Here is a 17,742-nt window from a genome sequence, read left to right on the forward strand (position 1 = left end):
GGAGTTTCACTCTGTTGCCAGGCTGGAGTGCAGTGGTGCCATCTCAGTTCACTGCAACCTCTGCCTTCTGGGTTCAAGCATTTCTCCTGCCTCAGCCTCCTGAGTAGCTGGGACTACAGGCACGCTCCACCAGACTCAGCTAATTTTTGTATTTTAAGTAGAAACATAAATACACCACCTCTACTAAAGTTTACCATGTTGGCCAGGATGGTCTCAATCTCTTGACTTAGTGATCGGCCCGCCTCAGCCTCCCAAAGTGCTGGGATTACAGGGATTACAGGTGTGAGCCACCACGCCTGGCCCAGTTTAATAGTTTTTAAGTCTTCATCTATGGCTCATCACCTAGGTAACTGCTTCCTATATCACACTCTTAGAGCTTTATTGTGATCTACTATTAACTTCCATTAAATATCTGGTCCACCTTTTCATCATCATCAGGGCCCAAACAAAGCTGGTGAGGTATCTGTTTGTGTAAATAAAGTTTGTTTGTTTGATTTTGGAGACAGTGTCTTACTCTTCTACCCAGGCTGAAGTGCAGTGACACAATCATTGCTCCACTGTAGCCTTGATCTCCAGGGCTCAAGCAATCCTTCCACGTCAACCTCCCAAGTAGCTGGAACTACAAGTATGCGCTTCCATGCCTGACTAATTTTTAAATTTTTTTTGTTGAGACAGAGTCTCACTGTGTTGCGCAGGCTAATCTCAAACTCCTGGGCTCAAGCAGTTCTCCTGCCTTGACCTCCCAAAGTGCTGGGATTGCAGATGTGAGCCACTGCAACAAACCTGAATGAAGTTTTATTGGAACACTGACATACCTAATCGTTTAAGTCCTATCTATGTATGGCTGCTTTCCTGCTATAACAGCAGGTATGAGTAGGTGTGAAAGAGGATGCATAACCCACACACCTAAAATATCTACTATCTGGCCATTATAGACTAAGTTGTTGACCTTTGTTGTATATTTATATGGTTTATAACAGTATTTCTTCTTTTTTCTGTTTTTTGGCCACTCTGTCGCCCAGGCTGGAAGTGCAGTAATACAATCATGACTCAATGCAGCCTTGATCTCCTGGGCTCAGGTGATCTTCCTACCCCAGCCTCCCGAGTTGCTGGGACTCCAGGTGTGTGTCACCATGCCCGGCTAATTTTTGCATTTTTCTGTAGAAGGAGGGTTTCACCACATTGCCCAGGCTGATCTTCAACTTCTGGCTTAGGCAATCTGCCATCTTACCTCCCAAAGTGCTGGGATTACAGATGTGAGCCAATGTGCCCAGCTGTATTCCTACTTACTGACATATAGTATACTTATGAAGAAGAATCTGCTAGTGTCCTTATAATATCCTCAGTCTCTGGTGTTCTTGAAAGCTTATTTAGGGAAATGTTTTTGTTCTATCTGTTCTCTTTTAATTCTCTGATGATCCTCTCTTTTCTTCTATACCCTTAATAGTTTAGTCCTCTTCATCTTTAAAACAACCAGCCTTTTTTAATGAGTGGGAGGGAGAGTGATTATAGTTTTTTTCACCTCGCATTTGAATGTATTTGTACACACACACCTGCATGTACTTAATGCAAAGATGCACGGTGCCAAGCACACACACAAAAATCAGGATTTTGTGTCATTTTATTTCCCTTCTACTGACTTCTGTCAGTTTCATATTGGCTGTTGTCATGGAAGTCTGTTTTGTAAAGAACGATCCTATATGGTTGAGGAGAGCTGATGAAGGGAAATGGAGGAGAAGCAGATTCCCCCCGTTTTGGTCACTGGATTCTGTAAGCAGAGAAGCCACTCATCAGAAGGCTGAGTAGTTAAGCTGTACTTGAAGAAGAACAGGGATAGTAATACCCCATTTCTGCTTTTTTTGCAGCCTAAATGCCCTGTGGAGTGAGAGAAAACTTCAATCCCTAGGCTTGTGAATCCCTTATCTTTCCCAAACGTTAAATTAATTTTTAAGGCTATTTATTCAAAGTTGACTTAACCACTAGAATAGGAAAGATCAGACAAATCAGCTGCAAGAAATGAAGTATGAGAAAACCCGAACTCTTTGACAAAGTATTCCTGGGAGTAAATGTGTTGAATGAAGCCAGCGGGTAAATGATAAGGGCCTTTACACTGTAGATGTAAGAAAGCAATTTATCAAGAGTACATGAACTCTCTAGTGACCACAAGTCAGGAGGAAATAAGAGTGGAGGAGGAGCCCTGAAAAAATACATGTGAAATACTAAAAAATCTGTGTGCACGTACTTTTAAATTCCTCCATTATCATACAGTAATACCAATGTAGTAAAATAGGAGTTGCTGAGAATGCACATGTAGTATAGTCCATACCTTTAGGGATAGGTGTAAGGAAAAGCAGCTGAGAAGGGCCACACAGTCGTTTAGAATTTGAGGAAGCCTTAGGTGTAGTTATGACTTGAGCCTAGATGTTGGCTGATACCCGTTTGCCTGACTCATGAGGTTAGATGACCATCCTTCAAACTTATGTGTTCATCTTGTTTAATTCCTCAGTGGGCATATGTGTATAATTCTGACAGTTCTGAATGCCTTTTATGTTCTCTTAAGGAGTTTAGAGTGCCTCTTGCTCCTTATCTCACTAATCTTTGCAGCATCTCTTTAAGCCCTACAGATAAGACAATGTTATTGTTTGAGAAACTGAGGCAAAATGTAATTCCATTATCAGCAATAGGGTGTACAGTAACTCAGATATGGATGGAGACTAGAATTTATGACCTTATTTTGGCTTTTATCTCTAGAGAAGAGATGGTGCTTCTTAAATTTGAGGAGAAAAAAAATAACCAATTGTTGAAATTTTTGTTTTATTCAAAGTGTTTACTCTGAGAATGGTCATCCTCAGCTTTTTCTACTGAGATAATACAGTTAGCTGAAATACACCAGAAATTCCCAAATGTTGGCTTCTCATTTGTTTCCATTTTCATGTATACCCTTAGAGCTATTAATGAAGTAACTTCTTTATAAAATTATGACTTTAATTTTCTTTCTTTTTTATCCTGAATAACTTTCAGAAAACATGCCAGTGAACACAAAAGCTATCTAACAAGTGACTAATGAGAGAAATTGGGAAAACTAGGTTTTTGGATAAACCCCTATAGCTAACAGGACATGAGTTAAATTAGTAGCCCTACACACACACGTCAGCTTTCCTTATTCCCTCCAAATTAGGTCTTTTACTCCTATCGTCTAAAGAACACCGCCTTCCTCTTCTTTAACCATTCAGGTATTATAAGGGGTGAATCTTATTCATAAAAGTGATACGGATTGACCCTCCCTGTATGGCATGAGTTAGGAATTCTTTTGTTTTTGGTAGGGGGTAGAGGACACCATCATTAACTTGAGTCGAACCATAGTTCAGTTAACAAATTAATTAAGTTTTTAGCACGAGCCACGGTCATTTAAAAACATCCTCAGTGGCTCTTTATCTTGAAGTTAAATGTGTTTTGTATTTGTTGTTTCCTGCAATTTATAAACACATCAAATTACAAAATAGGAAAGAAAAAGGACAAAACAGAAAGGAGGTGTCAGATAACTATTTTCTTTGCAAGATCTTGCTTAAACACCTGTGGCGAACATTCATCTATAGAAATGGAGCCCTGGTAATTTACAGCAATGTTTATAACTCCTGTTCTCTCTCTTTATTCCCAACACCTCCATCACTGGAACTTTGGTGGGACCACCACAGCCTTGGATAAGCTCAGCACGCAGCACCTGTACCACCCCACGCAAGTGGAGATTGTGCAGTCCAACGTGGTGTTTGACATCAGCAGCCTGATGCTCTATGGAACGCAGGCAGTGCCCGTGAGGCTGAAGATCCTGTTGGACCGCCTCTTCAGCGTCCTGAAGCAGGAGGAGGTGCTGCACATACTGCACGGCCTTGGCTGGACTCTGAGGGACTATGTCCGAGGATACATCCTTCAGGTAGGGGGAGGACGTGAACACCGGTGCCTGGGACCCGCTCTGGGTGGGAAAGGGTTAGAGCCCTTGGCAGACCTGGTTTCCTTCCTGCCCCTTGCAGGAAGGGCTGCACACCCTCCTCTGGGTAAAGTGGTCATTTCAGCGGGCTTGTCAGGGAAGGGGAAAGGAGAGAGAGGAAGCAGGCCACCATTGGGCCTCAGGGTGTATTAGAAGGAAAATGTGGCCTCTTGCCTCAAGTTACCTTTGTGTGCACCTTTTTTTGAATTCAGCTGTCTACAACATGGGCTTCCTGACTTCTCCAGCAAGTCTTATTATAGCCCTGTTAAAAAGGTTGGCTCTTTGACGTGGGTGATGGGTGTGTGAAAGTCTGAAATTACCCTTCATTTCGGTTTTTTAGGGCTTTTTTCCATACTCAGTTTGCAGGTATGGTGTTTTTCTCTGTTGTTTGTGTACCTACAGGTACACATGTTACTATTTATTGTTTCTTCATCCAAATCAAAGGTAGAACTGTAATTCATATAAACTTATATAACCAGTAAACTGTCACATTGTAGCCTTCAGATTTCTGCATTCTGAAACACACAGACTTGGTTTTAGATTTGGCCTTTGCAGAACCTGTTCTTCCAGCCTTGAACATCTCCTTTGTATCAATGGCACTTCCGACCTGGTAAGGGCTTTAAGAGTTTCCTGGAAGGCCCACAGCTTTCAATGCACCCCCATCTCCCATCTCTCCCTTTCTTCATCTCATTTTAGCAGTATGTCGTGTGTCATTTGCATTGTATGCTTTGCCTCTGAAACATGTTTATGGCTATCTGTCTTCATACAATTGTTGAGGGGTCAATGTTGAGAACAGCATTTTGGGAAACCGCAGGATCCAAAGAGGCTACACTGGAGAATGAAGAAATACTCGCTCCTGCTGAAGGAGATCTCAATTTGAAAAGGTAGAATCTGAAGCAATTTTTGAAATTTCCTATGAAGATAATACCAGGAGATGTGACCCCTTCAAAAACAACTGATTTTGGCTGTGCCAGCCTTGCATAGTGCTGGAGATATCACCACTGTTTATTCCCTGAGGCACTGTGTATTACCTGAAGGGCATTGGCTGCCAGCTTGACATGTGAAGAGTAGGGAGCTTCAGTCTCCCCCTCTTTTTAACCTGCCATCAGTACACGTGAATTCTTGTCATTTTCCTGTGTGTTACCTCCAGCTGTTAGCTGGAACAGGAGAGCAGTGGAAGGATGGTGAGTAGAAGTAGAGAAAGATAAGGGAAGTGGAATAACCTGTCTGCTCTCAGACTAGAAGGACGTCTAAATTTAGTGAGAATCTCAACTTGAAAGACACAGAAAATTTGGCCCTCAAAAGATGAGATGATGGTGATAATAGTAACAATTGTATATTACTTTTTTAGTTTAGAGAGCGTGTTCACAAGCATTACCTCATTTGCCTCAGGATGGGGATATTTCAGTGGGATAAAGTAGGAAGATAAGTCCTGGATGGTTAGGGGACATGAGAGGGAACAAGGTCTAAGAGGAAGGGGCCAGGAAAAATAAATAAAGAGACTGGTTTCAACAATTCCTGCTTATACTGGCCCCAAGATGCATACAGTGCTACATCCTTCTATAGTCATTTCCACAACGTGATTATTAATGTCTGTTTTAGATGGAATTTGCCCTACACAAAGAGAAAAACCTCTTACAGTTGTTTGTATGGAACTGTTAGCTTGGCTAACAATCTTTTATTACAAACCAGCAAGTATTTTGGCCCAATCTTGTACCATCTTTATTATCTCCACTATGCTGCTTATACTTCTGTCATTAATATTATCTTTCAGTTTCACGTGTATTTGTTGCCTGAGATATTTATACCTGCATACCTGTGCAGAGACACAAGCATATACATTGCATCTTTCTGTCCAGACAAATAGGCATGTGCAGGACTATGCTGATTTGCAATTTTAACAATTCAGCTTATGTAGCCCTTTGATACCAGTAAGTATAAAGCCTGATAATGTTTCTGTGATACGGTCCTATTGTTTTTTATTTTACTTGAAATAATTACTTAGATGTTAATTTTTCCCCAATATTTGAACATATCTCTAATACAAGTAGAAAAAATGTAAATGTACTCTGCATTTCTTTTTGTACGAGGGCCCAGTATTTAGCAGAGGTATCCAATCTTTTAGCTTGGTGGGCCACATTGGAAGAAGAATTGTTTTGGGCCACACATAAAACATAGTAACACAAACAATAGCTGATGAGCTAAAAAATAAATATAGCCAATAAATAAATAAATAAATAAATAAAAACTCATACTGTTTTAAGGAAGTTTACAAATTTGTGTTGGATCACATTCAGAGCCATCCCGTGCCACACGCAGCCCGTGGGCTGTGGGTTGGACAGGTTTGATTTAAAGATACAAAATTGCAAGAGAAATTAGTTTGAGAGGAAAATTCAGTAAAACCAGGAACTAAAATTTATAAAGTCTCTTATTTTAGGGTGAAATATTGCATATAGAGAACATTGTCATTTATTGTGACACTTAAATTATAATTAATTTTTATTATTTTAATACAGATTTTGACAGTCTCAAATTTAATATAATGTTTCTCCATTCAGAGTCTAAAATTGACATTTTGAGAAAACTGTAGATGATTTTTACTTTAGAGTAATTCCAGGTTTAGTTTCTGTCTTGTTTTATTGGTAGAATTGATGTAATATGGATTTTATTTAAATGATGGTTTTTGTCATTCAGCGTTTATAATCTTGTTCTTTGTGAAAACAGTTCTTGGTTTGGAAAAAAAAAAAAAGCAAAAGGTTTCAGAACACCAAAACTGTTATCACTTATATAGTGAGAAAATGCTTGTTTTGTTAAGGAAAAAGACAGAGACTGTAAAAGTAAACCCTTTTCTTCTAAAGTAATATTATTTGGTAATCAGGCAGTATTTTAAAGATTGTATGTGGTAATGATACGGTGTGCACAAGTTACTTTGAATATAATTGTATCTGGCATTTTTGTAAAAGTAGGCTATAAAATGTGTGTCCGAAAGCTGTGGAACCCCATAATGCACTATTAGTGTACAAGTCATTTTATCTGGCTAAAACTCAATTGTCTTGTAGCCCTCAAGGCATCAATTTTAGCATTATTGCTCTCAACAACAGTATATTGAATATTATGTCAGTTAAAGGAGAATAATTATCAAGGCAGGTTAGGGTGGCTGTTAGTCTTACCACATATTGACTTGGTTAGCAGTTGGCTATAGATTGTGTTTCTGGGCAAATGAAGATGTACGGTAAGTTGAACTAGTCAAGCCAGGGTATTAATTTAACTCTCTGTGGGCTCAAGCCTTCATCCTTTATGTGTACACAGCTACTCCTGCCTTCTGAGATGCCTTTGAATATGGAAGAATGACAATTGTCTGATCTGAATTTTGAATTTTTGGATGTAGGGGGAAGAGAGGAACAGGACTTTGAAAACTATGTGGCTATGAAGAGGTCATTGTTAGAAAAAGGGAGATGTTAGTGATGCCACAGAGTCATTTAAAAGGTTGGCACAACGGTCAAGGATCCTGTCCTTTTTTAAATAAAATTAATTTTCTCTTACATGAATATATATTCACAAGCTAGGCAGTTAAGTGTAACATGCATAAAATAACTTGGACTACAGCTACTTAAGAAGTCAGGTAATATGTAAAGGACCCAGTATTCTCCTGTCTACTTATTAAAGTATTTATTCAGAAGGCGCAGAAAAGGTAAGTTAACTTGTAAGCATTTTACAAAAAGCAACAAAAGTGGGAATATGCAATTAGATGCTAAAAACTAAATATAAGAGAGCGTATGAAGTTTTTTTCTACTACTAAAGATTAATTCTGGCTGAGCATGGTGGCTCACACCTATAATCCCAGCACTTTGGGAGGCCGATGAGGGCAAATCACGAGGTCAGGAGATCGAGACCATCCTGGCCAACACGGTGAAACACCTGACTCCATTAAAAATACAAGAATTAGCCAGGTATGTTGGCATGTGCCTGTAATCCCAGCTGCTCAGGAGGCTGAGGTGGGAGAATTGCCTGAAGCCAGGAAGCAGAGGTTGTAGTAAGCTGAGATTGCACCTTTACACTCTAGCCTGGGCGTTGCAGCAAGACTCTGTCTTAAAAAAAAAAAAAAAGGAATAATTCTTAGTTCAGGTCTGTATCTCATGATACATTTATTGACCATGAATAGAAGCAGTGGCCCCCTCTTTTGTCCTTTCCCCATTTCCCCCTCTGTCTTTGACCTAGGAAATAAGAATACAGGTGATTATCATTATTGAATTTAGTTATTTAAAAATCAAGTTTTCGGGCCGGGCGCGGTGGCTCAAGCCTGTATCCCAGCACTTTGGGAGGCCGAGGCGGGTGGATCACAAGGTCAAGAGATCGAGACCATCCTGGTCAACATGGTGAAACCCCGTCTCTACTAAAAATACAAAAAAAAATCAGCTGGGCATGGTGGTGCATGCCTGTAGTCCCAGCTACTCAGGAGGCTGAGGCAGGAGAATTGCCTGAACCCAGGAGGCGGAGGTTGCGGTGAGCCGAGATCGCGCCATTGCACTCCAGCCTGGGTAACAAGAGCGAAACTCCGTCTCAAAAAAAAAAAAAAATCAAGTTTTCATAGTCTTTCAGTTTGAACTTATAACTGACTTGCTAGGGCTCGTCCACCAGCCTGTCTGTGGAGATCTCTTCATTTGCAGGTGGTCCTGCCAGAATTCAGAGAAGCAGCTCAGATACTCTGCATATTTAGGTAGGGTGTCTGCAGCCTTATGAGAAGAGCAGTAGCGATGCCCCTCTGAACTCTCCTGTGTCTTACTAGCACAATCAGAACATTAGAAGAGCATTCCTCAAAGACGTATGAGGCCATCTATCTTTGAGAGGTCCAACGTTAGATTTGGGAGTAACTACATGCTGGATCCTTCTCTTAAGCTTCATGGTACGCATGAGCGTAACACACGCTCTGAGGAGGCCTAGAGTAAGAGCCTGTGAGAGTAGAGAAGTAGCTTTCACCAACCTTTCCCACTTTATAACCTCTTCCTTTCAAGCTCATTCAATGTGTTTAGTTCCTGAACACACTCAGCTCTTGCCCCACATGGGCTATTTGCATGTAAGGTTTCTTCTGCCTGGAATACCTGGCCTGTGTCTCTGCATGGGTAATTTCTTCTCTTTTAGGTATCAGTCAAACTCTCACTTTCTTACATCTTGCCAATGTAGGTCTTTTCTAGTGTAGCTCTATCTTAGGACTCTGTTTCCTTCAAACTTCTATCACAATTTAAAATCAGTCAATTAAGTCAACTGTAAAAATGTTTGTTTTTCTGGCTTCCTCACTAGAGAATGCCACAAATACAGAGCATTCAATAAATATTTGTTAAATGAATGGCTAAGAAAACCTATTTAACTTGGTGTAGCTTGATGTTTCACCATGGAACTCATGGAATAGCCAGTAACTTCAGTTTGTCAAAAGGCCCTTAGTTTTTTCTCCACACTTCCTAGGGACTGATTGCTATAGCAGCAGCTGGGCTGTTGAGAGTAATAAGAAGAAAAGTAAAGGCTCCCATGCTTTCTAGCTAGTGGTCTGTGTAGAGTAAGTGTTTTGTGGTATCCATGTGGTAGAAAACATCAGTATTAAGCAAACACTTGTATTTAAACAGCTCTTTGCAGAACAAGTTCATAGGTTACTGCTTTTCCTCCTCTTACACCATCCTCTTTATAGATGTAGCCAGTGAATTAACATTTGGTATAGTTGAGGCTCAAATAAGTTAAATGACTTTCCCATGATCATGGAAGTGTTAATTGGCACAGTTGATATACTGTAAACCTCCTGAAGATAACACTCCTCTTGTTCATCTCTTTTAACTCACTTCCCAACACCAGCACCCAGCTGAATACATAATAAGGTGTATTAAATATTGGAAGGAGGACATTTTGAAGTTTGACTTGAATTCAGATCTTTGACTCTATGGATAATACTTGGATGCTTGTTTTCTGTTTTTAAGACTACCAGCCTGACTTTCCAGAATTTAAAATGTGAGAGTCTGTTGATTCAGAGTGGCATGATTTTGGGAAAGAGGGAAGGCCTGAGAGTCTGGAACTGACAAACTAACTTAAGATCTTTTGTATTCAGTGGCACGCCACGTATGTCTGACCTTGGGCAAAACTGGGTGAAATGGGTTCCTCTTTTGCGTTCCTTTTCTTGCCTGTTTCCTGATACTCTATTTCGTTATCTTTACTCCTATTTGCTCTCATTTCCGTGACTAAAACTTGTTTTCCAGATCTGATATTTATCCCTAATGCTTTATTGTAAATTCTGGTCTTTGACTTGCCTTTCCAGGAATATATGCCTTTTGTAGTTGAGTATAAAAACAAATTTTCTACCTAGTTAGTAAGATTTCAGCTATACCACGTGCAAGGAGTAGAAGAGAGATGCAGTAGCTTTCCTGGGTTTATAAAAGCCTTTCAAGTTGGATGGCAAAAGGGCTCTGGATATTGAGACAAGATTGGGTTAAATGTGGAAAACTTTGCCATTCTGTCATAGTAACTTCATCTTTAAAATTAAGAAACCTTCCCATACCCTTCTAAACTTAAAATAACCCTCATGTCCCTACCTTTGAGTGGCTAAAAAGATGAAATAATATAGATGAAATGTATGTTGTGAACTTCTTCTCAATAAATTGGCATTTTTCATTTCTATCTATGTGTAAAGTTAACTCCGATTAATTATAGCAGAGAAATACCAGTTACTAAACATGTTTCTCTACAGATGTCAAATGCTTAAAAAAAGACAGGGAATGTGTTTTAGGCATTAGTAAGATAAATTGCAGTTGTTTTAGTATGTACATCCTGAAATACTACTAGTGGCGTAACACAGCAGAAGTTTGTTTCTCTTTTCTCTGCAAGCCTAGTCTAGTGGTGAATGCTTTCCTTCCATAGGTAATTTGACAAGAGGTAATTTAGGGCCATTGCTATTTTATGGCTCTGCCATTCTCTGGGATCATAGATTCCTCATCCAGGTGGCAACCCTGAGAGAAGGTGCATGTTCTTTACGGGACATTTTCATGGGTCAAGCTCAGAAGTGTAGTGGGGTGCTTCTTCTCACATCACTGACCAGAACTCATATCTAAATGGGACCATGTGGCTGAGGGGAGGAGCAGGACTGATGGGCTTGGCAGGCACTCCCAGGGAAAATAAGCACAGGTCCGTGCCCCACTCATGTGTGGTGGAATAGCTATAATTATGACTTCTTTTTATAGAATTGGACCAGGAAAGCTTAATGCAGCAGAGTTGTGTAGTGAAGGCAGATTCATGGGCTTGAGTCCTGGCTTCAGTTCTTTCTAGATGTGTGGAAAAATTAGGCCCATGTCTTTATTCACCTCAGTTCACTCACCTGTAAAACAGGGATAATAATAGTACTCCTGGCTTTGATGTGAAGATAAAGTAGAATGATTCACATAAGGCATTTAGTAGTGGCACTTGCTAAGTATCCAGCCAATGCTAACTATTAATATGATGGTGAAAAAGATGACGATATAGACCATTACAGACTACCACCAACCTGGTCATTTTAGAACTTTGTTTCTATAAAGTAACCTTAAATCCTGGATTTCACTCAGCCTCTTTGAGCAGAATGCCTTTCCAACCAGTAGAGCAAAAAGGGTAGCTACTGTTTAATTATCAATAAATAATATATACATACACACACACACGAACTTGTATATATGTATGTACATATGAATGTACTTGGATATAAATAAGAGGCAGGAGTATGTAGTAACAAAGGCTTTGGACTTTAGAGTTGGACAGATTTGGTTGTGAATCTTGGTTTCCGCTTTTGATAGTTCTCTTAGCCAGCAGAGAGACATACTTGAACATCAGTTTCTTCATCTATAAAGGTTAAATCAAAGGATATTTTAAAAGTATATAGTACAGTGACTAGCCCATAGCATCCTTATTAATATTAACCATTACTACATTGTGAAGGTATGTATTTGTATGTGTGCATTTTTTAAAGTAATGGTTTATTGTTTTTTTGAGACTGAGTCTCGCTCTGTCTCCCAGGCTAGAGTGCTGTGGCATGATCTAGGCTTACTGCAGCCTCCACCTCCCCAATTCAGATGATTTTCCTGCCTCAGCCTCCTAAGTAGCTGGGATTACAGGCGCCTGCCACCACACCTGGCTAGCTTTTTAATTTTTAGTGGAGACGGGGTTTCACCATGTTAGCCAGGCTGTTCTCAAACTCCTGACTTCATGTGATCCACCCACCTCAGCCTCCCAAAGTGCTGGGATTACAGGCATGAGCCACCACGCTTGGCCTAGTAATGGTTTATTCTATATATGACACTGTTATTTGTTATCACCTTTGCATTTTCCTATTTTATCAACTCTTCCAATACTTCACAAGCCCTGGCACAGAATGAATGATTACTTTATGCATTTGTTAAAATAGAGTCTCTAGGATTGTACCTTATTACATAAAGTAAAACATTTAAAACAGCCTTTGAAATGGGTATTATCTGACCTCACAGGTTTTTAGGAAATTTCTGTAGCAGAAAGATCAGTGGATCTAGAGATGAATTAATTTAAGTAATCCTTCAAATAGCAAAAATTACTGATTTATTAGTATATATTGAGTATATAAGAGGAGATCTCTCAGAAAACTAACACTCTAATGGGTGAGCTATAAACAAATGATGGAAAGTTGTATGATATAAATTACAGAAATATACAGATGACCCAGAAATTTGACATAAAGGAGGGATTATTTGTCCCCGAGTAAAGATTGGATTATCAACACCATGACCTAAGGAAGGGGTCCTTGCATTATGTTACCAATATGTGAATCTTTTTCAGGAAAGAATGATTGCATGTGTGATTGGTCAAGATCCCCCTGTCTTTGGTGGGGATATGCAAAAAAATAGATCATTTAGAGCAGTGTATCGTATTTATAGTGTCTGTTTTCTAAGGTGCTTGGACCACACTCTACAAACACTGTCCTGGCAAGTCTCCTAACCTCCCTATTAGAGAGAGAGTTTCACAGACTATTATCCTTGGTTTTAAAGTTACTGTGATGGGAGGCCTCAGGCAGAGGCAAAGCTAGAAGTGGAATACACGGATTTTGAATCCCTTGCCAAAGCTCTAACTGTTTGAACAGCAATGAAAATAAACACCTTAGATCCAAGGACAAAGCTTGATGTTTTGTGCTCTGAGTTAAAATATTCCTCCCCTTTACTGTTGCAAAATAGAAATATATGGCTTACCAGATTCCAGGATGGAATGCAGTGACTGCTGGAATAGGATTTGTGCCCCTGGGACATGAATAGGGGCTTTTGCATTCCCCCAGGAGGAGCAGAAATGAGTCCACAGCTCACTGGCCAGTCGCCATTTGATAAGAATCAGTTCAGATTTACTTGAAATGGATATTGTCTGTGATGGCACTGATTAAATTGTATGATCTCCCGAGCAGCACTCATATATCCTTCTTGTTGAATTTAAAGTGGAAAGCTCTGAGCTTTGGGTTTAAACCTTAATTCTAACACCAGTTAACTCTCTAGCCATACAAAAGCACAAAATTTCTTTGAGCCTTATTTTCTTGATGGTGCCTTCTTAAAGGAGTTTTTAGGATGAAGAGAAGTAATATATTAAATTCACAGTGGAGCTCAATAAATTTAATTCCTTAAGTAGAGTCACCTCCCAGTCCCCGTGCCCAACTCTTAAGTTTCTAGAGCAACAGGAGCTTTATCAGTCTTCCAGTTGCCCATAGATTTTATTTGAGCTACTGTGTCTTTTTCTATTATTTCCCCCAATTTGACAGAATAGCCCAGTGGAAGATGATGGGGAGTTGCACAGGAACTGAAATCCTCTGTGACTCTAACAGAGTTCCAGGAAAGCTCTCAAGGCTGAGTCGTAGTCTGCTTTCTGTTTCCTTGGAGTGATCTACACCTCATGTGCTGGTTTATGAAATCTTGAAGGGCTGTGAAAAGTAGAATATGAAATAAGGATGTGTGTGGGTTTTTGGAAGCTTTTGCTAAATTCATACAGATGAAACAAACATAAATAAAGATACATTTATTTGATTTCTTCATGATAGCCATATGTAATGCTGACAGAACTGGAGAACAAAATGTAGGCCAATACATTTGCTAGGAGAATGAGTGACCACTGCCAAATTGAGTTACTATAGGAAGACCTGTTGAAAAAGGAGAGATTGTTAAGGAAGAAGAGAGAGATATTGTTTACTCAGTAGAAAGGATCAAGCAAGCCTTTTTTTCCATACAGGAAGAATGTTATGTTGGAAAGAGGTATGAGCAAGTTTATGGGGGAGACTAGAATCTCAGTTAGGTGAACAGCTTTGAGCTGTGATATTGGTGAGTGTGGGTAAGTCAGGCCTTGGCCTGATGATCAGAAGCTCTTCTTGATTCATCCGATGTTTCCATATCACCGCTTCTTCCTGAGGGAAGTCACTCGTGATTCTGACTGTTTACAGACCTGTCAATTGTTGCTGAAAGCCTTAGATTTTAAAGACGTAGCTAACTACGAGCGATTGTTTTACAAACCTACCATTGTGGTCCTGTTGCTATCTAGGAAGTTTTTTCATTTGTTGGTGGCAACTGAGTGATCTATTGTGTCCACTTGCCCTCTCTCCCCTTCCCCTCCCTCTGTCTTCTTCTCTCCCTTTCTCTTTTTTTCTGTCGAGGTAGACTTGAGATGGGGGACTTGAGTGACTACAGTAGGTCACAATACATAAGGCCTCCAAAATAAGAGAGTGAAACATTGACTGGAATGTATTTTCTGGTCAAACTTATCTTCAGTTTACTTTGTATTTCCTACCTGTTAACCCCCAGATAAGCATTTTTCAGAGACTTTGAGAATCCAGGGTTCTCTCTGTAAGGAAATATGTTAACCTGATTTCCTTGTTCTCAAGTAATTTTCTCTCTTAAAGCCATAATAATAGTGTCAGAGGCAGCTTTCTAGTTAGTGTGAGTAATGTGGTTACTGTATTTTCTATTTTTATTTTAATGTGCTTTTCCTGCTGTGGATTTTTTCCTTTTCTGATTTTAAAAACAGCAGCTGAGTAAATGTGGTTATTCGAAGACTGGTGTATATTGTATCTTCTCTGAGATGCAATTTTGAAGGAAGGCTCTGTGCACAATAGGAATTTTTTTTCAGATTCTTTAGTAGGATAAATAGGAGAATGTTTGGAACACAGGCCACTGACGGTATTGGTTTATGATCATAGTAGGTCAGGCTGCTCCAGAGAAATTGACATTTAAACAATAGAATATCCCATAGGTTTTGTTTCTAGAGTATCTGTTAATATGAAGTCTGTTTATTTTACGGTGTGTTGATAAGACATAAAATTAAGTAACCGGGGAAGCACCTTAAATTGCTGCATTCATTTAACTCTTTATGGTGTGCATACATGTTTGGAAATTTTGAATCAACAAGAAAATGCACTTTAATTACCCTGGAAAGAGTAATTAAGAGCTACTTGTCTCTGTGTGCTGTCATCTCTGCCAGAATTAGAGTTCCTGCTGAGTATATTCCATTGAGTCAGCCATCATTCCATCACCAGCAGGGATTGCTTTTCCACGTATTGACATGTGAGGGAATGTCTGTCTTGCAGTAGCCATGGGCTCGTGCCAGATTTTGAGATCCATAGAGGCAGTTCTGGGAGCTTTTCAATTCTGAATCAGGGTTCCAATTCATAATAGCCGAGCCAGGGAAACCGGGTTGAATCTGTGGCCAAAACCACGGTAAAAAAAACTTTTCCCCCCTTTCCCTTCTTGCAGTGCTTTATTGCTTTAAAATATGAGTGCCTCTGTCCATTGATTCTCTGGTGACTTTCCGTTGGATTCAAATTGTGGTCTCTTAGGTGAAAAGGTCAGTGTGTTACTCATTCAGCCACACATCGATGGAGATTAACTGAGAGCAGTACAAGACATTTGGATCCTGCCAGACCTAGGGCACCTGAAGGAAGTTTATTTCTTTTCTCTCTAGCCTTTACTATGCCTGCTGCAGAAGAGGATGGCCCTGTCTTCTGGGAGTTGGGGAGGGTTTTGATTGGCTGTGTGTTAACTGCCTCAAATCCGTGGCCATAGGGTGAGTAAGAACCCTGGAGAATCAAACATGTCATCTTTGTAGCATCACCTGATTTAGTGCTTTTCCTCAGGTCTGAGACATCTCAGGGGGCCTTTTTCCCTTGCAGCACTGATCTTTCAATGAGGTGCTAGTGTCTGTCCTGAGCAATAACAAGGAAAAACCATGAAGTGTGAACAGCTCTTATTAGGGGGGTAAATGTCATTAGCGCCTTTGTAGCCTTCCCTGCAATCTGAATGCTCTTGTCAAAAGAGCAACTTACTGAAGCCCTCTTTAAAATCACATAAATGGAACTTAAGATGCCAAAGTTTTACATTTTAATTAAGCAGGGCCATTAGCTCCTTTGCATATATATTTTTTAGCCAGTTATGCTTGTATATCTTATAAGGACAATATCATATAACGCTGTTGAAAAATTACCCACAAAAATTATTTTAAGGATTTGAGAAATACTTGGTCAACTCTAAGTCAAAGTTTTAGATATAGAGACCCTATACTCATATGCTCAACCATTGTCATATGCATTTTGACATATGTAATATGAGAAAACACTAGCATTTTGAGTTAATAATTAGATCAGTTTGGATTAATGGAAAGTTTGAAGCTTAAGAGTGTTTAAATAATAATTTCATTGTTTTCAATACACAAATGGAAATGTTTCTCCAGTCAAAATTCACCCTGGTATTCTCCTGAAACAAAATTTTTGTATGTAGATATTTGCTTCTTTTGCAAGTTTGAGAATTTCAGAGTAACTTCTGGTTATTCAGGGTCGTAACTTGGAGTTACAAAAAAATCACATTAAATAGTTGCATGGTTGTGAGGGTCAGATACAGAAAAAAATTTTTTTTTATCCTATGCATATTTTTTAAAAAAAGAATTGAGACTTATGGTTAAAACTTTGGGAGGTGCATCTAGAAAAGTTACAGGTGGTGAATAGAAAATTGCTACCCATTACTGCTAATTTATGATGTATCATTTGATATATTCTGTTTATTTAGTGTATAGTCTTCGAACTGTGATCCTCCATTTCTTTTCAAAATTCTAATTAGGTCACGGATTTTATATTTCTTTTTTTCTTTCTTTCTTTTTGTTTTTTTGAGATGTAGTCTCCCTCTGTTGCCCAGGTTGGAATGCAGTGGCATGATCTTGGCTAACTGCAGCCTCCACCTCCCTGGCTCAAGTCATCCTCCCACCTCAGCCTCCCAATCTTCTGGGACTATAAGTCCCAGCCTGGCTATTTATTTTTTTGTTTTTTGTAGAAATGGGATTTCCTCATGTTGTGATCTGCCTGCCTTGGCCTGCCAAAGTGTTGGAGTTACGGACATGAGCCACCACTCCCAGCCGTATTTATTTTTCCCGTTTTGAGGATTCAGGAAAATGTATTCATTCAACCGATAATTACTTGAGTTACTGGTATATTAAAAGTGATAAACAGACAGACACCATGCCCTTCTGTTACAGCTTTCAGTTTAGTGGAAGTTGGTGGCTCAGGCTAAGTTAACGGAAAGGAGAGATCATTGGGTATGTTTCTAATGAAAACATAAGTAAGATCTATAATTATTGCAGTCATGAATTATATGTAAATAGACTCTTAGGACATATTACCAATTTACTTGAAAAGTTAATGCTTTAAGGAATTTTAAACATTTTTCAGCTGTCTTGGTTGTATTTTAATAATGTTAATTCAAACTCTGCAA

At 39.4% G+C, this 17,742-nt stretch overlaps 1 protein-coding gene across 8 annotated transcripts in view; it reads left to right on the forward strand.

Annotated features, from left to right (window-relative positions):
• Positions 1–17,742, forward strand: part of BNC2 (basonuclin 2) — a 452,901-nt gene that overhangs the window by 315,144 nt on the left and 120,015 nt on the right. For all 8 annotated transcript variants that reach the window (XM_032300129.1, XM_032300132.1, XM_032300125.1 and 5 more), the window contains one exon: positions 3,696–3,931. In XM_032300129.1, the coding sequence (XP_032156020.1) occupies positions 3,696–3,931 (236 nt within the window). The remainder of the gene's footprint in view (positions 1–3,695; positions 3,932–17,742) is intronic.

This window comes from Sapajus apella, unplaced genomic scaffold (genome assembly GCF_009761245.1).
Source record: "Sapajus apella isolate SASKATOON/1434 unplaced genomic scaffold, GSC_monkey_1.0 scaffold42, whole genome shotgun sequence".
NCBI lineage: Eukaryota > Metazoa > Chordata > Mammalia > Primates > Cebidae > Sapajus > Sapajus apella.